The sequence below is a fragment of the Lissotriton vulgaris genome, chromosome 3_1 (genome assembly GCF_964263255.1).
Source record: "Lissotriton vulgaris chromosome 3_1, aLisVul1.2, whole genome shotgun sequence".
In the NCBI taxonomy this organism is placed as follows: Eukaryota; Metazoa; Chordata; class Amphibia; order Caudata; family Salamandridae; genus Lissotriton; species Lissotriton vulgaris.
In genome coordinates this window covers 1,225,244,943-1,225,270,579 of record NC_141689.1, presented here as the reverse complement: position 1 = coordinate 1,225,270,579, position 25,637 = coordinate 1,225,244,943, and the positions used below count along the sequence as shown (strand labels likewise).

At 48.1% G+C, this 25,637-nt stretch overlaps 1 protein-coding gene across 1 annotated transcript in view; it reads left to right on the top strand.

The window, feature by feature from the left end:
* Positions 1–25,637, top strand: part of B4GALT1 (beta-1,4-galactosyltransferase 1) — a 503,885-nt gene that overhangs the window by 383,241 nt on the left and 95,007 nt on the right. Inside the window, exon 4 of the mRNA XM_086961693.1 lies at positions 17,730–17,852. Coding sequence (XP_086817819.1) covers positions 17,730–17,852 — 123 coding nt within the window. The remainder of the gene's footprint in view (positions 1–17,729; positions 17,853–25,637) is intronic.

The window sequence follows — 25,637 nt, the reverse complement described above, 5'->3', positions numbered from 1 at the left end:
GGCTGGTACTATATGTGAGCAACAGAAAAAATGATTTCAGAGTACCCCTTAGAGAGGGGCTTAGGACCCGCCCACACTTTGGCTTCCTTGAGTACAGCAGAGCATTGCCAGAACGCGCGTGTTCTCTTGAAATTAGTTGATTCTACTGCACTTTTTGGGTTTCGCCTGGGGCCGGAGCTACAGGAGAAATCTAATGTCCCTACAGTGTGGGGCTTAGTCCCGCCCTCTGTTCCATTGGCTAGCTCCATAAATGGAGGCTAGCCATTGGAACAGAGATCTGTCTGTCATGGCCGGACCAGATTCGTGGGCGTTCCTGCAATTTTTTCCCTCTCCACCCTTTTCGCATCGTCATCGCGGCCGTGGGCGGGGTTTATTTTTTTTTGTCTTCTGTTTGTTTTCTTCCCATTCTGCGGCCAACCGCCGCCGGAAGAAGTCCAGGTGAGTGCCCGTTCCCGCCCCACCCCTCCCACTGACCGTGCGCCGTTCCCGCCCCCTCCCTCCCGCTGTCCGTGCACCGTTTCCGCCCCCCCCCCCTCTGTCCGTTCCCGCCCCCCCCTCCCGCTGTCAGTGCGCCGTTCCCGCCCCCACTTCCGCTGTCCTCCATCTATTGAATATGCTGGCTCTTTAAGCCGCTCGACTTCCCGAGTATGCTACGGGACATATTACCTTGCCCATCGGATACCCCCACAGCCTCCCTGGCCGCTGCACTCGGTGAAAAAACCTCCTTTCCCTTGGCGTGTTCTGTGCGGCTGTCCTGGGCACTGAAGACTGCTTTATAGCGCCTCCCTGTGAACCGGAACTCCTCAAGGCGCTGCCCGCGTGACTTGGCATAGTGCTCCGCTCACTGTGTGGATGGGGCCCGTTGTGTCTGTGTTTTAGGAAGTCAGCGCTGTAATTGGGGAAGCGCCCCTGGCATGCGTGTGACCCCCTGAGCTTGTGACTAGTCGCCATGGTTGGCTCAGAAGGAAAGGCCTCAGGGAAGAGTGCATAAGAAACTCGGCGGCCCCAGTAAAACACAGCACAGTACATCTACAGTAGTAAAGAGGGTACGGTAACCGCTATGTATACCCAGAGTTTCAATTCAATGACTAGCCCAAGTCTCGATCAAACTTGGGGAATAACAGGATGATTTGGCGGCATGTCCGTTTGCACCTATGGTTTGATGGTCATGCATGTGTGTATGTATGTGTGTGAGACGTTCGACGCTCACCTGGCTACATAATGGAAAACTCCACGTCACACAGGGCGGAGGGGTGAGAAGTCAGAAGGTAATGTATAATAGCTTAGGATAACAGTACAGATAATTGCCAAACGTCGTTATCCGAAGAAAACCTGGAAACCATATTTACCGTATATACAGAATTTGGTTTTAAATAATGGATGTTTCGAGCGATTGCGCTTTTCAATGCGGCAGTTGCCGTGTAGCTGGACACAATGATATCTGACGTGTAAACAAACTTCTGTGCCGGTAGAGACTTATCACCCAGCACAATGCGGGGCATTCTTCAGCCGAGGGGCTCCGGGGCCCAATTATCACATCTGCCTTATCCTGCGGGAGGGGCTCTCGGCAGACTCGTGTCTGACACTGTGTGCTCTGCAGACGGGGAGGGGGCAGTGCAAGACATTAGTGTCAGTGTTCTGGGGAGGAGACAGGAGCGTGGTGGGGTGAACTGAAAACAACCCTTTACGACGTGTTATTTTCTTTTTTTCTAAAGAACTCGGTATGTCTCGTGTTCCGTGGGAGGAGACAGTTCAGTTAAGATTGTTCCAAGCGCTGTAAAGCAGCATTTGAGTCAATTCACGAGCCTACAGGTTTGCTTAAAATCTGACCTTTTACGTATTTGCATACGATCGAATATTGCTAAATTTCAAAATTCAAATGAGTAAAAACCGCGACAGCATTTGCAGTTTATTTCACGCGGACATTCCGATCTAAGCAGCCGGGATTCCGATTCTGTGATACGAAGCCTGGGGGCACCTGCAGAGAGGTGTTTTCTCGAAAATCCACTTGACCGACTGCAATGATGTATTCCATCCAGATGTAGGGAAGCATATGGGCTTTAGACAAAAAAAACTATACGTCTGGCAGAAAACAACGTAGTTACTGTTGTTAATAAAAAAATGACAAGAATAGACTCCTTTACTTAGACCATCTTTCGCTCCCTTCAAAATGACAAGATACGATACAACTAGAACTAGCAGGAATTCAGAGCCGCCAGTTGGCCTTGTAGATGCCTTTCTTCGAAAACCTACCATGAGCTTTTAGCTAATGTCAATTTACTTTCAGGGTCTTCCAATTTAGAACTTCCCATTGTCTGTAGGGACTGGCTGGATGTCGCGCAGTACGTCATGCTTAATTTGTTCACCGATAGGTGCCGGAGCCAAAGGTTTTGTTTAGAAACCTGCCGCCTGACCGTGCTACGAATTTCGCGGTGGGCTGGGGGGGGGGGGGGCGGGGGGCAAATACCAAGACGGGTCGTCTTGATTCCACCTTATGTCTCTTTAATCTAGCACTTGCCTGTGCCGTGCGTCACACGTGCAAAACCGGGCCTACTTGTCAGCCACAGGAGCTTTTATCTCAGTGTATCTGTATAAATCCAAACACCCATATGCCAACAACGGAATCTGGTGGAAATGGGAGGGTAGGGCTGCGGAGAGGTCAGTCTCTCTCGGAAGGAAGGAGATGAGAGGGGTGGGACTGAAGTGGCTTTTTAACAGCGCGTGCAAAAACGTGTGTTTAGGTTCTTTGAAATGCGCTTTACCTCGTTTGGCTCGCTCTTTGCACTTTTAGGGTCTACCAGGCAGTGCTTATTTGCATTTTCGTAATATTGTCATTACTCAAGCAGCACCTGTGTGTGTGTGTGTCACTAATATCTAGCTTGGCAATACTTACTTTTTCAACCTTGGAAGGATGATAGCCCCCAATTGACTTGCAGCTATTCAAAATCGTGATCTGCAGGTCACATTACACCGAAGAAACGCGTTCTGTAGCTGAGCGGTCATTCGGATCGTATAACTTTGTATCACTAACATAAGAAAGGGACCCCGGAAGTGCCGCGTGGAGCCCCAAGGAACAATCAGCCGACACAAGACCTGACCTGAGGCAGAATTCTTTTGTTAGAGATAAACATCTCTCGCCGTGTTTTTAACAAGAACATATTTTGGAAAACATTAATGACTGACAATTACTTCACCAATCAACAAATTACAGTTCTTGGCAAATATTAATGCTCCCCATACAGATGACGCTAAAGTAGACATGTTAATTTATCCAGCCCAATTCACAATTTTCGTGAGCCCACTATGTGACTCTTCTCCTGGTTCTTAACATCCCCAGAAACCAGATAAAAGATCCCACCCGTAATAAGAAAGTCCCCCAAAATATTGCTTCCTCAGAGTCACTCGGATACAAATCTAAAATAACCATGCCAGAAGTAAGCCACCCCTGTAGGGCCCCGAGCCTCAAGAAAAGAGATGGGCTGAGCAGCCGGACCAATAATGGATACCCTGGCACAGATCACATCCCTCAAAACCCAAAAGAGCTAAAACAATGGAGCCCCCAGCCAAATGCGGGCCAGACACTGCTGTGGCAGCACCCACCCTCAACCAAAATATTTGTAAGGCTCCCAAATGCCCCATTGGAGGCTCAAGATGAAAACAGCCAATCATACAAATTCAATAATACAGAATTGTTTCTGAAGTGAGCTGCATTGCTAACCATAATCCTCCCGCCCCAAAATACTACAGTTCTAGAAGAAGAAAAGTATCAACCATGCAACTGTAAACAAGCCATAAAAACGCTTCTATTACAACAATGCAACCCCTAAAACTGAAAACTCCCAAACCTGAAAGGGATATGTTGATGGGAATACTGACTGGCAGGGATCACGTGAGGAGGTGCTTGGAGGTCATTCAACAAAAGAGGCTGCCCAACTCTTAACCCCCACCTTTTATAGGTAGTTGACCCACACACAGTCATCCCTTTTCCACGCCAAGAAACGCCCGCGCCACCCACATCTTCCTCCGGAAGAAGAACTTTGCCAAACAGATCCCCATGATCATAGGCACTGCTGTATTTCGAGAGGCTTCACCTGACCGTTGCATTCATTCCTGGAGGCTTTTTCTTGCATGTCGTATCCAACATTGCAATCCATCTGAAGGGTATTGGGTCAATTTCCAAGCACTTGCCTGTGTCATGAATGTCGGCTTCTCAAGTGCCAGGGTGGAGTGGGGCATTGCTAGATCATGACCCGAAAGAAAGGAAGAGGAACAGGATTGCCTGCTAGGAGCAAGTTTGGACAAGGGAGTTGGGGTTGGTTTGTCTCACATCAAAATCAGTCTCTCCCAAGGTAGCTAAACAGACTACAACCTGCTTTTGAACATAAAACCTACAGATTGGACGGATCTGAAGTGCACATATAATCTCTTCTCAAAGCACAGTAAGGAATGCAAAAGATGACTGTGGTGGATGTAAAACCTGAATGTCCAACTAAAATCCTTTTTAAGTTTCGCCTCGCCGAAGGCTGCGCTCTGCGCAGCTTTTCGGCGCAGGCGAAATCTAATGTTAGAAAGAGTGTGGCTTGAATCCGCCCCTCTGTTCCATTGGCTAGCTCCATAAATGGAGGCTAGCCATTGGAACAGAGATCTGTACGTCATGGCCGGACCAGATTCGTGGGCGTTCCCGCGATTTCTTCCCTCCGCAACGTCATGCGGCCGTGGGCGGGGTTTGTGTCCCGCAGAATGTGGGAGTCCCGCTGCAGTTAATTAGCACGTCATGTGGCTGTGGGCGGATGTTATTTTTTTTTTTTTCGACGCCATGTTTTGATCATTTGCCGGATCAATGTCCAGGTGAGTGCCCCCCCCTCCCGCTGCCCGTTTCCGCCCCCTCCCGCTGTCTGTGTGCCCGCCCGCCCACCTCCCGCTGTCTGTGTGCCCGCCCGCCCCCCTCCCGCTGTCCGTGTGACCAGTTTAAAGAGACCTAGAAAAAAAACGATTCTGTCCAGTGTTCCGTGTGCCTGCCCGCCCCCCTCCCGCTGTCTGTGTTAGTAGTTGTTACACGTGAGTCACAAGATGGTTCTCATGTGCAATAGTGGTCCGGTTTACACTACGTGATTTACTTGTGACCTTGTTACACTAAGGTACACACGGTACAAGGTCCAAGCAAGTAAACTCAATTTTTTGTTAGGTGGAAGTTGTTGCACAGACTGTTCTGCCAACGGCGAGGTAATGCAAATGCCAAAAGGAGAGTGCTGCACGCTAACAAGCAGTCTAAAAAAGCACATGCAATCGCTTGGGCGTCAACTAGCTTGGACCATTAGCGCTGCTAGTTCAAGAACCACGACGGCTGCCAGCAAGGCTTAGAGGCAAAACAACTCTGATCTGCAAATCCATAAACTGCCCGGTGTTGACCGCTCCATTTGTGGCAGCAATAAATCAAATAACACCTAAACGAAACTGGCAAGAATGTATCATTAGAGGATTTTTTTGGTAAAAATAAGTTCTCTGTTCTAACCCCACTACGAGACTCCACCTGCTCCATAGCCACTTTAAACATCCCGGATGTTATAGAATCCCTTACTATGTCCTTTGCTAAACAAAATTATGAGGGACGACAACTCAATCATCGAAATGTCCTCAGCCCTTTGTTGTGAGATCAAGCTCTGCTAGCATGCTGGCCAAAGACAGAGGGAAGCACACCTTGCTCTCATAGCTCCTGCCCCCAATGTTTATTCTCAGCACTACGAGTTAATTACTCCCCAATGATGTTAATTATTACTTTCACCCGGGTCCACAGCCCTCGAGTGCAAGCAGGTGGCACTCTCGCGCAGGGTGCCAGCATGGAAAACCCAGAGCCGGCAGTTAGCAGGCATTGTGTTGGAACAGGTAGACTCTCTCAATGCCACTCAGGCCCACAAGGACCATCACTATGACATAAATGACACAGCTACCCGGCAGCAAAACATTTTTTTTTAAATCAACAACTCCGCAGGCCGACCGCCGCCGGAAGAAGTCCAGGTGAGTGCTTTGTTTTTTTGTTTTATTTTTCTTGCCTTCTGTTTGATTGTGCCCGTTCCCGCCCCCCTCCCGCTGTTTGATTGTGCCCGTTCCCACCCCCCTCCTGCTGTCTGTGTGCCTGTTCCCGCCCCCCCTCCCGCTGTGCGGGTGCCCGTTAGCCCCCCCCCCCCCCCCCGCTGTCCGTGTCTTCTGTTTTGAATATTTTTCCATACGTTTGATATGCGGTTCTACACGGCATGCAGCAATTTAGTAAATATATTTCCATACGGGTGACCCTTGAGCCGAGCTAACTGGGTACAAGGGGTGCCCTTAGGGGGGCGGTCTGCAGAAATACGGGGGCGCAGTTTAGGGACCTTCAACAAATGGGCATCCCTTGCTGGAGTTTTATATCCTGCGGTCTGCATGTCTATAGCCCCTGCTAACACCTGTTCGGACTCGCAGCGCTTTTAGTGTGTGAACTTAACCAGGTGAGATGTGAGGAGTGCAGAAATCGTGGCTAATATTAAGGTCATAAAGGCAAATGTCTTGCGGTGCCGAACCCCATTACTCACCCCCTTTTCGACCCCAAATATTTGCTAACTTCGAAAATGGTATTTATGAATTAAAAATAGATTGTCGTTGGACCAGGAGTATGTGTGCCTTTTGTCGAATGTATTTCGCAGTGAATCCAATATGAGTTAATAAGGCAACATTACAGCCTCCACCAGAGAAACGTTTTGTTTCCTCAAACAATGCTGAAGTTTCCCCCCTTTTCCTACGTGTAATGGCCCACTTTCTGCCTGGCATAAAAAAAACTCTTGTTACGAGTATTGTAGGGCCGGTGCCTCCTCCTGTGCAGAAAATAGCCCCACGAGGCGGCGAACAAGCTCTATAAAATGCGCACTGTAATGTTCAGATAGCAGGCGGCACAACTACACATGAAAAGGGGGGTCGGGGGGGCAGATTCGAAGTGATTTATAAACCCATTGCACGTATTTCTCGTGTATGTCTTCGCAATACATGTTTTAATGAAAATGAGAAAAATTAAACCTTGTAAAATGTTCACTAACCGCATTTCTTAAAACATAATGCGTCTCATGTGAGACATGTTTATGCACCCCCCCCCTTCTCCCACAGGAAGGGGGGGGGGCTCCCCTATGTGGGCAGGGTGGCAGCGTGCCAGGCCAGCGGCACACTGGAAGCGCCTGTGATCTGCGGTATAAACTCCCCCCGTGAACAGTGCATGCATGATGCACCCAGTCCCATGCTCCAGGGGTGAATAATAAACGAGCACAGGCAAAGCCAATAGGTCCGGCCTGCCTGCCAGGCTTTGACGATACCTGCTTGGTTTTGCCAGTGGTTTTGTAAATCTGTAATATTGTGAAAGCTGCCGGGCCCTTTCCTAAAAAAAAAAAGGTCTGAACTCAAAAAAATCACTTTGTGTATGGATGTGCTGCTGTAGGAGGTTGAATGCCGTCACTCACATTGAAATGAGCCAATGGGAGGAAGCAATATCTGAATGACAACAATAACAGACCAATGGATGAAGAGGGTTGGGTGAAAGACCATATAAGGAAGTATGTCACACATGTAATGTTAACTAAATGGAAAAGTCTTGGCTGACGCTGAAAACTAAAAACAAACTTTCTATTGGCTCCATGTTCGGAGCAGGTCTTTTACTGTGTGCACATATACACGCCTGGCTGCCGTGCCAAACCTGGCACCCCTGTGCCTACAGGGCCACGGTGAATGCCAGTTGAGAAACCTGTGTGTGCCCCATTGGGCGGTGGAATATTGTATTTTACCCACTCTAGGTTGATGTGCGTAATGCCCCGTGTCTGTAAGCTGAGTGCTCAGTATGACACAGATGTCAGCAGGTTCAGAAAAATATTATGGTTGGCAGCTAGGTTTTTGTTTTCCAGCTGGTGGAGCTGATTTTGCACTGTGTATCGTGGTTGACGGGCCTTGGCATGCACTGTGTTTTGCTATAAAGCTTCATGTGTAGGGTATGGTAAAGCTTCATGTGTAGGGTATGGTAGTTGAACTGCACATCATAGGCTACATAGGTAGGTGCTTGCAGTGTATTTTGGTGACATAGATCTGCTCAGTATAGGTGACATAGCAGAGTGCTTACAATATGTGAACGAGCTAGGTTGAATATATATGTACAAAATAAGCATGCATTCTTTACAGTGTGCAGCTGCCTACAAATGTGTACTCATTACAGAGCGTTGGTGCACAGTCCTCAACTTATTTTCTGTACTGTGTGTGTGGGGCTCTGTTTGTGGGTGGCTCTGTGTGTGTGTGTGTGGGTGGCTCTGTGTGTGTGTGGGTGCAAATGCAATAGGTCTCGCTATTGCAATAGCTATTGGCATTGTAAATGACAATGCCATTTATTTATCAGTTTTCAAAAACAAAACACATAAATAAAAAAATTGTCATTTACAATGCCAATAGCTCTAACTTTTACAAAGGCGAAACCGTTGCATTGTAAATGCTTGTTGTCTCGTGGGAAAGCTTATGCTCAAAACAGGACCGAGATGGTCATGGCGGCAAGCCATTGATCAAGGCTATAGGCCTGATCTGTTTGTGATTAAAAGTTACCATAAAGGCAGTAGGCTTGCCATATTAACTGTACAAACCATGCTATAATTAATAGGCATTTAAGGGGTTGTTAGTTTAAACTCTGTGATAAAGCCTGCTGTGGGATATTTTGTTACAAGCAATCTGGCAGATATCACAGCAGGCAAGGGTTTTGGTATTGGTTACTCGCATGGAAGATTTGCACTGTGATGATCTCTCTTGGATCCTTTTAGGAGGGATAATCCTTTGTTTTGCTAACTGTCATTTTGTAGACATTTGTAATTTCATGACTGTATGCCTGATGGTTGACACTTGTGGGAAAGTTTATGCTTATTACAGTAGTCTGTTGGTTATGATGATAAATCATTTGTGGTACCATTACGTTGCTGCTTAGATTGTAGTATTTCCAAATTCTCTCTCCCTCTCTTTCTGTATATGTCGCTGTATATATATATATATATATATATATATATAGAGAGAGAGAGAAGAAAAGCGAAGCCCAACTCAGTGCCACACTGGCCTTTAATGTGTCTCAGGAAAGGCAGTACATCAACCCTGACGCATTTCGGCCGTTGAATATGGCCTTGTTCACAGGTGAGGCAATTCACAATCTGTAAAATCGCACATCTTCAATCACAATGATCACATGACACAGTGCAGTACTACTGTTTCCACAATGCACCTGTATTATTATTACGAACTGCGGTAGATATACAATTATGCTGGATAACCCCATAGTCCAAAACAGATTCATATCCCGGTGCTCAAACTGTGATGTTGTACAAATCATACTTTAATAGCATTTCATTTCATCTCATTTTCTTTTCATTTCATTCGAACATTACAGTGCACTTGGATTTGACTGTGAGATGAAACACTATTGAGCACGATTTTTACAACATCACAGTTGTAAGAATCAGTAGCGGACGGATACTAGAATCAACAGACCCCAGATTTCGAGGGCAGACTGAGGTGGTGCGGAGGTGATGCTCAATGATACTCAGGTGGTGCTGAGTGAGGTTGTGGTGTGCTGATGTGGAGTTGATGCTAAGGTACTACTGATTGCTGCTGAGTTTCTGCTGAGTCATGCTAAGATGGTACCGTGCTGGTGCTCAGGGGGTGCTGCGGTGATGCGGAGGTGATACTTCGCTGATGCTGAAGTGTTGCTGTGTTGGTAGAGGTGGGGTTGCAAGGGTGGTGCTGTGCTGATGTTGAGGTGGTGCTGCACTAATACTGAGTTGGTGCTGCACTGGTGGTGGTGCACCAATGATTAGGAGGGGGTACTGTGCTGATCCTGAGATTATGCTGTGCTGAGGTGGTGCTCAGGTGATGCAGCGTTCTACTGACATGGTGCTGAGGTGGTGGTGTGCTTGTGCAGAGGTGGTGCTGAGTGATACTGAGGTGGTGTTCAGTGATGTAAAGTGATGCTTTGGTGCTCTAGTGTTGCTGTGCTCAGATGGTGCCGAGTGATGCAGAGATGGTGCTATGCTGGTGCTAAGGTGATGCTACACTGGTGCTAAGGTGGCGCTGTGCTGATACTGAGGTGGTGCTGTGGTAGTGTTGAGTGAGGCTGAGATGGTGCAGTGATGCTGACTGATGCTGTGTTGGTGCTGGGTAATGCTGTGCAGATGCGTTGATGCTAAGGTAGTGGTGCTGCACTGATGCTGAGGTACTGCTTCACTGCTCATGAGGAGGTGCTGTGCTGGTGCTGAGTAATGCTGAGGTGGTGCAGTCCTGGTGTCATTGTGCTTTAGTGCTGTTGAGTGACACTTAGGTGGTGCTGCAGTGGTGCTAAGTGAGGTTGACTGGTGCTGAGGTAGTGCTACCTGCACTGATGCTGAGGTGGTGCTACGTTGATGGTTGGTGCTACAGTGTTGTGGTGCACTGGATGCTGTGGTGCTGTGCTGATGCCGAGATTGTGCTGTGCTGATGTGTTACTGTGCTGTTGCTGATGTGTTACTGTGCTGTTGCTGATGTGTTACTGTGCTGTTGCTGAGATGGTGCTGTGCTGATGCTGTACTGGTGCTGAGGTGGTCCGGAGTGATACTGGGGTACGTAAAAGAAAGCAAGTTGATGGCCTAAGTATTGGGAGGGGGCCCACATGTGCTGTAAGATGGAGTAGTGAAACTAAGAGCTACAAAAGTGAAGTTAACGGGCTACCGACCGGTTCGTTTGAACGTTCTTTCTTTGCCCATCAATCTTCAAAAAGCACCGGTCCACCCAAATGTGCAGCCCTACACGTGCACTCAGCCATGATGCACGATTCTCAGGCCATATAATGCACTGTTTGCTTTTGATAATCTATGACATTTATGTTCTGAAATTCCACCTGCTTACATTGTCTCAAACCGTCTGAAGAGGATAAAGTGCAATGCGTCGGCAACAGGCAAAACAACTAAATAAACATACATATACATTAGATTAAACACAACAGCACCATTATTGGTTCATAGTAAAAAAAAAAATTAAAGCTTAAAGTAGCTACGGGGGAGCGAAGAGAAAGAGCTGCAACAAGCATAAGGCGTTTTAGCGCTAAGACAGAAACTGGTTGTGGGGGCACAGCATGCGAACACAAGAGAGTTAAAACTTTGAGAGAAAGTCTCCTGTGTGGTGTGATTGCTACGCATAAGTACCTTGTTGATTAGTTACACTTTACAAATGAATGGATTCCTATCCCACTTAAGTGGTTCAAAAGAACTGCCTTTACCACTGTGTACTGGGAGTGGATAGAAGACTAGTTTTACCAGTTGAACACTTTCAGGGCAAAAGTAGGTCGAAGGACAGCTCACAAGATCCAGTGAACTCAGAAGCAGCACTGTATCTTTCATCACAGCCGAACTAGCCTATTTTGTAACATGGTTTGAATATTTATGTTCAATGTCGGACTATTCAATAGTTATTTTTTTCCGTGCCAGTGTGCTGTGTGCCTCATTCAAACAACAAAAGCAATATTTTCAATTCATAACAACCTACTGTGAGAACAGTGTGTGAAACATGAACGGGTGCGGTTATACTGACGCACGCATTGCAAAATAACACATTTGGTTTTATTAGTCATTAACAAAGGATTAATCTGCCATACAATAATCCTTAACTTGACTTGCAAATATAGCATGCATTACCTGATAAAGCCAATAGGTCTGGTTTTTATACACAGGATGTGCTTATTTACGACCAGAAGATTTGAGGCCCACATTAGGCAGTAAAAACAAATAATATGCTACACAAACTAGCAGGCACTAAAATGCAGGCAACTTCCACTCGGGCACACACACAAGCACATATAAAACTAGCAGACCAGTATATGATACATGCTAATTGACAATATAAATGCATGATCACACACGCATTAAAACCCTTGATCCTGTCACCAAGCAGGTCGCTCCCCTCACCGCCACGCAGCCCCCTTGTGTGACCTCAGCCCCTGTTGCTGCTGCTCGTAACTGGTTTGTGCCCCGCTAATACTGCCTGCTTCTTGCTCATTTGTATTTACTGTGCCTCTTCTGTTTTCTCTCTTTACACCCTTGTGCCCCCTTGCCTCGTGTGACCCCCGCCCGCTCCCCACTCCGTGTTCCCGCCGCAACGTCCCCTGCTGCCCCGCCCCCCTGCATTCCCATTCACCACCCCGCTCCCGCCTCCCAGCTGCTCTTCCCTCCCTCATCCTTTCATATGGAGGCCACGCAGCGGCCGCGCCTAAGGCAAGCCCGTCTGCGCCTATCCACGCCCAGCGCCAGGACCCCTGGCCCCTGCACACACCACGTTGCCCGCCTCCGCTACGACTTCAGCACCCTACACGCACTCAACACCTGACGATCACGCACCTGCTGCCTGGCCGCCCCAAAGCGCACCCAAGGACCCTTCGCCTGCCGGAACTGCAGCTTCACCAGCATTCGGCCCGCCAACCTCCTCAACAAGAATCCCAACTTCCTCAGATGCATCCTGCTCAACACCCGCTCTGCCCGCCCACACGTGGTCGAACTCTGGGACCTACTCAACACCAACGCCCCAGATGTCGCCTTCCTGACGGAGACCTGGCTGACCGCCTCCTCAGGACCGGATATCGCCATAGCCATCCCGGAAGGCTACAAGATCACCTGCATGGACCGCACCAACAGAATAGGAGGAGGAATTGCCATCGTTCACAGAAACACTCTCAAAATATCAACAGACCCCGGTGACACCCTCCGCACCGCCGAACACCTGCACTTCCAGATCCACACTGACCCGCACACCACCCTCGGAGGTACCCTCTTCTACAGACCCCTCGGACCCCGACCACAGTTCAGCGACTCTATCGCTGACTTCATCAGCCCACACACCCTCGCCTCCACAGACTACATCCTCCTCGGGGACCTGAACTTCCACCTCGAGAACAACAACAACGACAAATCCTCCACCCTGATCGGCAACCTCGGACTCAGACAACTCGTCGGAACACCCACGCACTCTGCCAGCAACACGCTAGTCTCCATCTTTTCAGCAAGCTCCCACGTCATCTTCGATCCACCACCGAACTCCACTGGACCAACCACCGCTGCATCCACTTCACCTTCCGGAAACCCACCACACACCACCGCACCCAGCAGACACCTCGCCGCAGCTGGGGCAAGATCACCGATGACCAGCCAACCATCGCCCAGAGCCCACCCGCAGACCCGACCGAAGCCGCAGCCTCAGACAATGGATCAATGACTGCGCCAACACCCTCTCCCCGCTCAAGAAGCCCCTCAACACCCACACTAGCAAGAGAGTCAACTGGTTCACCGAAGACCTCCAGGTCTCCAAGCGAACCTGCCGAAAACTAGAAAAAAATTGGACCCGCGAAAGAACACCGGAAAGCCACACAGCCCACAGGAACGCGACCCGCCGACACCACCAACTCATCAGATCCGCCAAAATGACCGCCTTCAGAGACCACAAAGAGCTCTTCAGCATCGTGAAGGAACTCTCCATCCACTGCTCCAACACCAACGACATCCCACCGTCACAAGACCTATGCGACTCACTGGCCACCTTCTTCCATCGCAAGATCGCAAACATCCACAACAGCTTCGACGCTGTCACCACCCCGGCAACCGCCAACACCCCCCGCTCCCACGACCACCAACCGCCTGTGCGCCTGGACCAACATCAATGATGACAACACCATCAATATCATGAACACCGTCCACTCCGGATCCCCGGAAGACCCCTGCCCACACCACATCTTCAACAAAGCCAGCAGCACCATTGCACCCCACCACCGGAAAACCATCAACATCTCCTTCGAGACAGCGACCTTCCCGGAGAGCTGGAAGCACACAGAGATCAACGCCTTACTTAAGAAATCCAAGTCAGACCCCAAAGACCTCAAGAACTTCCGACCTATCTCCCTCCTCCTGTTCCCAGCAAAGGTCACCGAAAAGGCAGTCAAAAAACAACTGACCAACTTCCTCGAAGAGAACAACATCCTGGACCCATCCCAGTCCGGGTTCCGCAGCAACCACAGCACTGAAACTGCTCTCATCTCCGCCACCGACGACATCAGGCTCCTGCTTGACAACAAAGAAACCGCGGCCCTCATCCTCCTGGACCTGTCAGCCGCTTTCGACACAGTCTGCCATCGCACACTAAGAGCAGGCCTCCACGACACCGGAATCTAAGAGAAGGCTCTGGACTGGACCACCTCCTTCCTCTCCGGGAGAACTCAGAGCGTCCGCCCCTCCCCATTCCGCTCCGAAACCACCAAGATCTGCGGCGTACCCCAAGGCTCATCCCTCAGCCCAACGCTGTTCAACGTCTACATGGCACCAATCGCCCATGCCGCCCAACAACACGACCTAAACATCATCTACTACACCGACGACACCCAGCTGATCTCTCGCTCACCAAGGCCGCAAAAACCAACCTCAACGAAGGAATGAAGGCCGTCACCGACTGGATGAGGAACAGCCGATTGAATCTGAACTCGGACAAGATGGAGGTCCTCTTCCTCGGTTCCACTCCCTCAGCCTGGGACGACTCCTGGTGGCCGACGGTACTAGGAACACCTGCGTATCTCAACAGACGACTCAGCCTCTACAACGCCGCCCGCCAGCTCCGCAGACCGCGCCCTTGCCACCGTCCTCCGCATCCGAGGAGTTACCACCGGCGGCAAATCATTCTCCCATCTCGCCGCTGAGACGTGGAACACCCTACCCATCAGCCCACGGCAGACCGAAGACCTCCTAACCTTCAGGAGACTCCTCAAGACCTGGCTCTTCGAACAGAAGCAGCGCTGCCCCCATTCCACCCCCCCACCCCCACCCCAAGCGCCTTTAGACCGTCACGGGTATGAAGTGCTCTTTACAAATGCTATGATTGATTGAAACCCAACAACGGATGCGGTCACAGAATCCATTATTAAGCAGAGCTATGAGGGTTCAGTATAATCTGCTATTGGTGCTGCCACAGAGACAAGATGCAAGGTCACAACAACCTTGAAGGTCAGACATGGAAACTGCATCCAGGGCACCTGAATGTTAAAGAAGGATTTTGTGGCACGCGTGGACAGATCTGCTGTTCGGGCTACAAAGTAGCACCATAAAGAAATTACAGTTTACTCTGGAAAAAATAGAATATTAACCACATTTTAAAAGTCCTAGTAATACAGAGGCCTCCGGTTTAGGGGGACCAGACAGAAATATTGGCAGGCCTGGCCCCACTTGTTCCCCCCGTTGCTACAGCCCTTGGAAATACCTCCAGATAAGTGTGTCCTTGTTGAAAAGCATTGAGTAAAGTCTTCAGAACTGTTACGTTAATAATTGGCAAATACCATTGAAATAAGACCTGTGAAAGTAATGAAAAGGATACATGCTATCTGTTTCGCGAAAATGTAGACTCCACATAATAGTGGAAGTCGAAAGGATTACCATGTCAGAACGAAAATCTAAGTCCTTGGAATCCTTTGCTTTTAGTTGCAACTAATTACAGCAGTAGTAAAATTGGATCCCTGGGGTGAGTAGTGAAGCAGGAGGAGGGGCTATCACTCGCTCTAACAGAAAGAATCCTTTAAAAGCGTGGTTGGCCAACAGAAATGTTCACTAAGCTAACTTGCCTGGGCTCCAAACAAGAAACCAAGAAAGGGACTTTGGAAATCAATCCATCAATAGGGGGCCAGCATTTCTGATTGGCACAGCAGGGAGTGAGTGTCCGTTGATGGGCTTGGTTCAAGCCCATATTGTAGATACATAAAGTCTCTCAGAGCAGCACATGCACGCAGACTCTAGGCTTGACCTAAAAAAGAACAAGGTAATGATTCTTGTCTTTATTTCCTTTTTTCTCTCTTTTTTTGGAAATTATCACACGTGTAGTGTAGTGTAAACAGCCACAGCCAATGCGTTTTGTCCATAGAACGACTGATTTTCTGCAGGACAGAGCGGTGCAGCAGGCTGACGCCAGTCATACACCAGTTGTAGTGTTTCACAGAGCCTATTGGTCTGCCTCACCACCATTACTAATTTGATTAGCCTTCAACTGTCAAGACCACCTCCAGGCCTGTTTTTATCGTAGCATCTACCTGGCATCACTGTGGACGATGAAGACGGATTAATCATATCCCTTGACTATTAATATCATGCATCCTCTCAGGGGTCATACATTTTAACCGCACCAAAATGAGGATGTTAGGCCGCCCTGTCCCAGTGAATACACCTACCCTGAAGAAGTCCATTATATGGACAAAACGTGTTTGCTGTGGCTGTTTCCACTACACATGTTCTTTTTGGGTTATTATGGAGCATCTCTAAGTCGTATATACATTCTGCTGCCACCCATGACATCATATGGCAATAGGTCATCCCACATAAGCCATTGACTCTCTTGCCCTGAGTAATGACATTTGTCTGATCATGTGCACATCTACCTGAGAATAGGTGTGAATCTGTTCCTAAGCTGCTGGGGCAGTCCTTTAGCTTTCCAGTGTTTTTCTTTTATGTGTCCCTTTTCATTTCTTCCCCTCTTCTCGTTTTCTAAAGCATACTGCATCTCAGACAGTGCTAATAGGCCATTTGCTTCTTGTTCCTTTCACTACTTGCAGTACGCTGTACCCTGCCTGGCTACTGCTTCTATGTTGGTTCTAAATGCAGGAGCCATCTTGGAACTTCAAAACATCAATATACTGCATACAAAGCAATAGTAATACTGCGACACACTGCAATGTTTAATTTTGTTATTGCAAGCAAGTGCCTGCCATGTTTATGGCATGGTTTATATTTTCGTTTGCTTTATTGTACATATTTTATTGAGTTTGTGTTTGTTTTATTGTGGTCATGTAAGTGAGTGAATGCAATAATGAGGCAGTGAATGGATTCATAAGTTCACAGATGAGTAGTTGACAGAATGCATGCATTATGTCTCAGTGAGCGCCTAAACCCAGTGCTTAATTTGAAATTAAGAGTGCCAGTGCCTGAAGCTGCTGACACTGGCCTGCCAAATATCAAGGCTGATAATCTTAAATTCACCTCATGCATCTTTAATCAACAACCAGACTCTCCCCGCCCACTTATCTCACTCTTTCAGGTTCCTGCTTTCTCTTTGTGATGGCTTTTCCATCTCTCTATTCCCCCGTCTTTCCCTGGTTTGGACATTTCCCGAGAGTAAGTGAGAGAAAAACACATTCAGGAAAAATAAGTACTGATCCCCAAAAATAAGTGCCGGTGGCAGCCACCAACTCAAAATTAAGTACGGCCTAAGCCCATTGATAACCGAAAAGACACTTTCAGCTTTAAGTCAGACCTATTTGCATTGCCAATGCCTGTTGCTCCTTTTATGTGTACTGATGATTTGCCACTCTTAGCCATTTTGCAACTGTTTGTCTTTCACCAGTTTCACTCATTGGCGAAAGGTTATACGGTGGCACATCAGCCATAATTTTCAGTTTAATATTTTTGTCATTTTCCCTCTCTTTCTGTTCACCATAAGATTATCCGAAGTCGGACCTAGACACTGGACTGAATTACCACATTTAACATTTATACCTTTGCAACAGTCTAACAAAAAGAGATAGAAGCCGTGTTGGTGGCACCATGCAATGTGTTGTGAATCCTTGTTCGTGTAGAATTGCAAATATTGTTAAGCTGTACTAAAACGCAAATCTGGTTAACCTTTTGTGATTATTGTTTTTGTCCATCTAGGTTGCCATACAACCAGTTCTTCGGAGGTGTGTCTGCTTTAAGCAAGGCTCAGTACCAAAGGATTAACGGCCTACCTAACAATTATTGGGGATGGGGAGGAGAAGATGATGACATATATAACAGGTAAACTTTAAATCGGTTGAAATGAACTACAGCCTTTTGAAAAAACAAAACGCAATCGTCTAAGCAGTATCCTGTTCTCAGGCAGTAACCCGTGCTTAACCATTTAATGCTTCTTGTCTCGTTATCGGATTCTTGAAATGTTTTACATTCCTGCGTTAATCTTTTGTTACTGTTTTCCTATCCCTTTCTTCAATATTATTTCTTACTTTTCTCTCATCCTCTCTCTTGCTGTGGTTTGCAGTCTGATTATTAAAAATAGGTCCCAGTCCCCAAAAATACCTGCTGATGCCCATTAGATGCAACCACTGGCACAAATTAAGCACAGGAAGCAACATTCCAACTAATGTTACTCCAGTGGTACTTGCCATGCTTTAAATAAAATGAGCATCTTAAGAACATGTAGACAATGAAACTGGTTGTATGTTAACTATCAATATCCAACTTCGCATGTGTCCATTTTATTACAAAGCATGGCCTAAGATTAAAGAATGTATGAATGTTAATTACTTAAGTTTTTTCTTAAGTGGCTACCGACTTGAATGCACAGTTCAATGGTTCTGACCTTTATTTACTCACTCATTTTTTTTACCTTTTTTCTCCATATTCATGTGGATCGCCCCATGGCTCCTCTAATTTACGGTGCTAAAAGCACACCTTCTTCAAAGACTACTACAACACCTTGCATTAAAAGTTCACTTACTCTCCTCAGCTACCCCTTCCAGCATTTTGTTGACTCTTATCTTTGCCCTTAACCATGTACACTGCTCTTCTTCCTTTGTTAGATTAACACTCTACAAATACAGCATACATATATAGAATTGGAAATTGGTTGTCTACTGTCAGTTACAATAACAGTTGAACACGTGGCAGAAGTATGTATTAAATAAGGCCCCTCCCAATGCCAAGGACCCAAATGGATTATCCATAAAAATATTTTAGAAGGCCCCATGATAGCGGAGTCACTGCCCAAGTATTTATTACCCTCTTGAATGTAAGCTACTTACTGGTCATTTGAGGGGAGCCATTCCACTTGAAATTTTCAAGCAGGGTGAATCTCGTAATCATGGCGACAACAGATCATCATTATCTATGTTAAATCCCCCAGTGAAACTTTGTTACCCACAAGATAGAACTTTGGGTTTAGCCGAATTAAGATCTTACCTTATTCAAAACTCAATACCCCTGGTAACCAGGTTTAGATAGGGCGCACTACCATAAGTAAGGGTAAAGTAACAGTGTCACGAGTAAATTCAGTCCATCAAAAGGGTGGAAAAGAGGTCGGCTACCAGACAACCCCACAACACCCACGTAGTGGGCACTAAATTAATGTACATACAATCCTCCCTGACCACTATAATTTTCCTCACAGCCCATCTGCATGAGCTGCATCTGCCACAACAATAGAAACCTTTTCATTGGTTACCTAACCAATTTGTGTTTGTTACTCCTCTGGGGTAGCTGGGACTTACAATATTGGATAAGGTAATTCCTTTTCTAAAAGTAATGCTGGGTTTCTCTTCCAAACATGGGGAGACATCCCCATCACTCCTCAACAGGTGCCAGTACTTAGAAAGCAGTCCATATAGTTTATGGCTCCCTTCACCAAAATTAGTGACCATTCTGACTATCTCTTGCTTGTCTCCTGTTAATGGAGATCTGATTTTAGTCCTGAGGGTCTCTTCCCTCTTACGTCTGGTTGCCCTTGTCTTTGCTTTATTAATGACCCTCTCATGTTACCCTCTGGCTCTGAATCTAGATGTCATGTCATCAAGGTTAATCTTCAAAGTTTCGCTGTTCTGAGCAGTTTCTCTGTGCTCTTAACATCTCTCCATATGGGATGGCGTTAATTTGACTTTTAGGGTGACAGCTACTCGCATGTAACAATGCATTGCAACTCGTCTCCTTACGAAACATTCTACTATACAGTTTGCCCTTCTCAACAAACAATTCAATGTCTAGAAAAACAAGGTGTTCAAGATTGTGTGCTGTAGAGAATCGTATATGAACTTCATTAGTATTCAGATAATCAAAAAATTCCTTCATTTCTTCTACTGTCCCTGTCCAAATAAGGAGAAAGTCATCTATATATATGTAGTAGAAATAGTCATAAATACAATTTGCAATTTGTTGAGCTAAGGATATCCAAAAGGAGGGATCACCAACCGTAGGGGCGTATATATTTGGTAAAGAAACTGTAGCATTACCAATCAAAAGTTTAGTAAACAACCGTCTGCCTCTTTCATCAGAACATTGTGACAGTAATTTAACAGAAAGTGATTTAGGACATAAGGTTAGGACCCCATTGCGCTTGCCATCTCCTGGTGAGTAAAAAAAACCTCCTCAACCCAGCCTCTCTTTAATTTTATTGATTACTCTGCTGTTAAATAGAATTCCTGCAAACAAGCTATGTCCGCACCCAATTTGGCTAGATTAGTCAGCACTCTTTGCCTTTTATTAGGTGAATGCAAACCTCTGACATTCTGAGAGACAAGATTTAAAGTAATGGGATGAATGAGAGAATAAATATAAGCCAACAAGAAATATATTTAAAAAACGGCCAACTATCCGTAAAACAGAACAAACTTGTTGGAGAGGGAGGAAGATAAAAATAAAGATGTATGTTTATATGTGACAATTGTATTGTAAGGTAAGAAAAAGCAATATGTGTAAGACTGAAAGAAGAATAATAAGGTAAGAATAAGTAAGGGAAATATAAGTGGAAGAATAGGGCAAGATAAATGAAAGAGAATAGGTAAAGTGACACAGTATGCGAAAATAAGTTAGAAATAAAAGACAGAAAAGAGGTGAAGGAGAAAGAACTTGCTTTGAAAGATAGTAAAGGAAAAAAAACTGTAACTAGAAGTAGTCCAAAACATATAAAGGGTGAGGGGGAGGAGGCCGCATGGAACAATGACATGTCCAGACTCCACAAGGTGAGGCGGGGGAGACTTCAGGATAAACGACCACAAGACAAATAAGTCAGACAATACAGAGAAGAAACCTGTAGGGAGAAAAAAATGATTAGAGCAATTAAAGCATTGTTGAATTGAAAGCAGTTAACTTAACTTTCTAGAGTTTAAGATTACGAAATTACAGTACCGAACAATAAAATTCCAGTAAGATAAACAAGCCAGTATCTGAACTGGTAAATTATCTATGAACTTCATAAGAAATTGACCAGATTAAACATATAAGGCTGTGTCCCAAAAATACTACGAAAGGGGGCGTGGCTAGCAGCCGATGATGGCGGCAGCAACCTAGAGAGGCTCCCGTAGCGCGACGGCTTCCCGCATCAATCCTCATGCCTATCCGCTCAACAATTAACCCAGAAGGGGTGTCCCGGGTCCGGTGACCGAACGACGGCTGCAGGAGAAATTTGGGAGCGTTTTCGCCCCGGGAAGAGGAAGAAGGAACTACTTTGGCTAATCTCAGAAGTGCGGCCTGGTGGCAAGAGTGCAACCGCGGTGGCTGAGTTGAGTTCTATCCGGGCGGAAGTGGACCTTCACCGGCGCGGCCTAACGGAAGTGCCCGCAGCGACCGCAGATCGACACCGGCGGACCCTCGGACTGGCGGGTCCTTCTTGGTCACTCAACTTCTGGCTCTAACTCTCCGGTGCCAAGGCGGAGCAGTGGATTACGGCGGCGATTACCACAACTGAAGTTCGAAAGTCACTGCGTAGTCGCCGCCATTTTGCACCTCGTCTGCCAGTGCTGATGCAGACTCACAGCCGAAGGGTCTAAAACGCTATTAGTGACTTGCAAACTGTACCTGGCGTGTCTCTCTGCCAAGACGCCTTGGCGCCACTGGACAAAGGAGGCCTGCTTACCCTTCTACTGAGAGTGCTCAGACGTCGAACCACAATGGCGGGGAAGGGACCCCGACAAACCGCCGCTCAGGCGAAGCTCGACAAATTCGCCTACGACAAACAGACACTTTCCCAGTCGGAGCAGCGCAAATCTCTGGGCAAAGGCGCAGACAATGATGGGGCTAAGAAGGCTACCCTGGAAGATGTCCTACTCGCCCTTGTGCAGGTTCAGGCGACGGTGGGCGCGACTGCTACCGAGGTGACCCTGATACGAGCGGACCTCCAGAAGATGAGTGAAAGAGTTAAACAGGTGGAGGTGGTAGCCAAATCGCTGGTGGAGGATGTCTCTGACCTACAGGTAGCGATGGAAAAGTTGCAGGCTGATAATAAACTCCTGAAAGACAAACTGGATGATCATGAGGGGCGCCCCAGGCGGAACAACGTCCGCATTTTGGGGGTCCCGGAATCTGAAACTAAAGGGGCCATGGACTTGTACGTGGAGGATTTGATCAAAAATCAGCTAGCCCCCAAGGGACTCTCCAACTTCTTCACAGTAGAACGAGCCCATAGGGTACCCGGTGGAACACCTAAGCCAGGGGCCCTCCCGAGTCCGATCCTGGCGAGACTTTTCAACTTCAGGGATCGTGATACGATCCTACAGGTGGCCAGGGTGGCACCACCTATCCAGATCCAAAACTCGCGCATATCCTTTTTTCCGGATTACACAGCGGAGGTCACGAGAAAGAGGAGAACATTTCTGGAGGTGAAGAAGACGCTCCGTGAACAGGAACTGCCGTACTCGATGATGTACCCGGCCCGGCTACGAGTGGTGGCCGACAAGAAGGTCTGGTTTTTTGACTCTCCTGAGGTGGCAAGGGACTGGCTGGAGGGATGGCGCACAGTGGATCGCACGTCTGGCCGACAACGCAACAGGCCCCAGAACGACAGCCGGCCCGGCTCACAGACTTCGGCTAGAAGGAGTGCGAGTGCATCGCCAACGCAAGACCTATCCGGGGCTGCCGGAGGCAGCTGAGATCAACAGGCCGCGAACTGTTTAGACTTTGACTTCCTCGCGCATTGGTTGCACAACTATGTCGTTTCTGGACGCCGGCCTGGACATCCCGAGGGCAGCAAGGGGGCCGTCTGCTTTGGGGGACACTCTCCCCCGACGTGCAAGTACTCTGTTTGCAGGATGGATTAAGCGCTCTGCTAAGTTGGGGTGGCGGGCAGTTGTAGGTCCGTTAAGCAGGGAGGCAGGGTGGGAAGGGGTGAGGGGGGTTGGTTTGTTTTCATGGGAAATTCACTAAGTCGATCAAGAACTGTGAAGTGTGTTACTGTTGGAATTGTGTTGTTGCGGGTGCGCTTGATTCCTTCTGGACGTTTCGTGTGTTGTGTGATTAAAGATGGCGGATGAACAACTCAATGCCGTGAGGCGGGATGGAGCGCAGACTAGTGGCTCCGTCCTCCGAATACTTTCCTGGAACGTAAGGGGCCTAGGGGACAAGGTGAAACGTGGCCTAGTTCTATCTGAGCTGAAGCGACGTAAATCAGAAATAGCACTCTTGCAAGAAACTCATTTGGTGGGAGGGGCTACCAAGGCCTTAGACAGGAGAGGGTATAAGATGGTTGTACACTCAGAATTTTCATCTGGTTCACGGGGCACGGGTGTCCTGATTAAAAAATCCTCGCACTTCATTATACTGAGTACGAAAGCCGATAATCAGGGATGCTTTGCGGCAGTAGTGGGGCAGTGGGACGGTCGTCCGTTGACAGTGGTTTCGGTGTATGTTCCGCCGTCCCTACATTCAGTGATGCTCCCAGCCTGGGTGACTTCTTGTTATCTCTCCCGGACGGTGATGTGATCTTGGGAGGGGACTTCAATGCAGCTGCGGACCCGCAGCTTGACAGGTTTCCGGTAGCTGCTTTGCCGGGGGGACCCTCCCGGTTTCAGCGATTCCTAGAGGCACTGGGACTGATAGATATTTGGCGACATGTTCACCCTCTGGTCAGACAATACACGTTCCACTCCACAGTCCATAACAGTCTCTCCCGCATTGATTATTTTTTGGCGTTGGGGGAGGGGATACAGCGAGTAGACACAGTAGACATACACCCCGTAGCATTTCAGATCACTCTCCGTTAACTCTCACCATTTCCACCCAGACAAAGTCACGTCGCCGCATATACCCTATTCAGGCCTCTTACCTTAAAGTCCCGAAAATCAGGAGGGCTCTTCAAAGGGCCACGGAGCAATACTTTGTTGAGAACGAATCGACTGTGGCGTCCGCCGAGGTTCTCTGGGAGGCCTATAAAACAGTGTTGAGGGGACAGGCTATAAGCTCCATAACGGCGCATAGGAGGGAACAAGCAGCTGAGCAATCTACACTCGAGCTCCAATTGCGCGCAGCCACAACCACGCACGAGGCTGACCCCACAGAAGACACAGCACATAATCTTGCGCTCCAGCAATGACTATACACAGACCATGCACGTCTCACAGTACAGGGACATATCACTGAGACACAGAATTGGGTGTACGATGCAGGTGACAAGGCGGGAAAGATGTTAGCCTGGCTTGATAAGAGAGGGGGTAGCTCCAAAGGGATTCAGCAAGTGAAAGATGGGAATGGTGCGATGCTGACTGACCCCGAACAGGTAGTGGAGGCACTGGCGGCCCACTTCGAAAAGGTGTATACTCCTGAAAGGGAGGTGACCGCGATTATGGCCCAATGTGCGCTGAGCGACATAGACATCCCGAAACTGCAACCGGAGGCTATGGCCGACCTGGATGCGGCATTAACCGCCGACGAACTGAGAATAGCCATAGGGGCGCTCAAACCCGGAAAAGCACTCGGTCCGAACGGCATTCCGGTCGAATGGTACCAGGCGCGCTCTGAGGACCTTTGTCCTTATCTAATTAAAATCTATGAGGAATGCCGCGAGAGGGGGCAGCTCCCACTGGATCAACGGACGGCCACGATTGTGGCTATACCAAAGCCCGGCAAGCCTCGGGAGGAATGCTCATCCTACCGCCCCATCTCCCTACTTAATGCAGAGAGTAAAATCTTGGCGAAGCTCCTGGCCAACCGACTGCTGGCCCACCTGCCTGATCTTATCCACCCAGATCAGTCGGGGTTCATGCCTCATAGAAACACGGCGCTCAATCTTCGTAGGGTCCATGGGGTGTTGGCGAGGGCGGACCAAATTAGTGATAGTGCAGTTATATTGGCCCTGGACGCGAAGATGGCTTTCGACCTGGTGGAGTGGGTCTACCTTTTCGAGGTATTGTCTCACATGGGCTTCGGCCCGAACTAAATATCTTGGATACGGCTACTCTACGCGGCACCTGTGGCACATGTGGTTGCAAATGGCCACATTTCACGCACGTTTCCACTTGGGAGGGGCACCCGGCAGGGTTGCCCTCTGTCTCCCCTGCTCTTCGCGCTAACCCTGGAACCTCTGGCTAATCGCATAAGACAAACTCCCTTGCTTAAGGGAATACAATGGAAGGAGGGATGGGAAGACCGCTTGTCCCTCTATGCGGACGACATGCTGGTGTATCTGACTGATCCCGAGCGTGGAGTTCCGGCTCTTCAGGACTTGTGCGACGAGCATCACCAGGTTTCTGTTTACACCATAAATTGGAGCAAGTCGGAGATGTACGTGTTGGCGGGTCAGACCCCGACACTCGGACCAGACTGCCCCCTGAGATTGGCTGGTTCCTCCTTTAAATATTTGGGCATCCATGTCACGGGGGACCCACTTGAATACAAGAGACGGAACTTGATACCACCGCTGGAGCGTCTCAAGCAGGACGCCAGCTTTTGGGCAGGGTTGCCATTAACTATGCTGGGGAAGGCAGCGTTGTACAAAATGAAATCCCTGCCCCGCTTTCTGTACATCCTAGATAACACACCATTCCCGGTGGCAGCGGGATATTTCAGGAAGGTTGCAGCGGTGGTTTCGGGGCTATTGTGGGG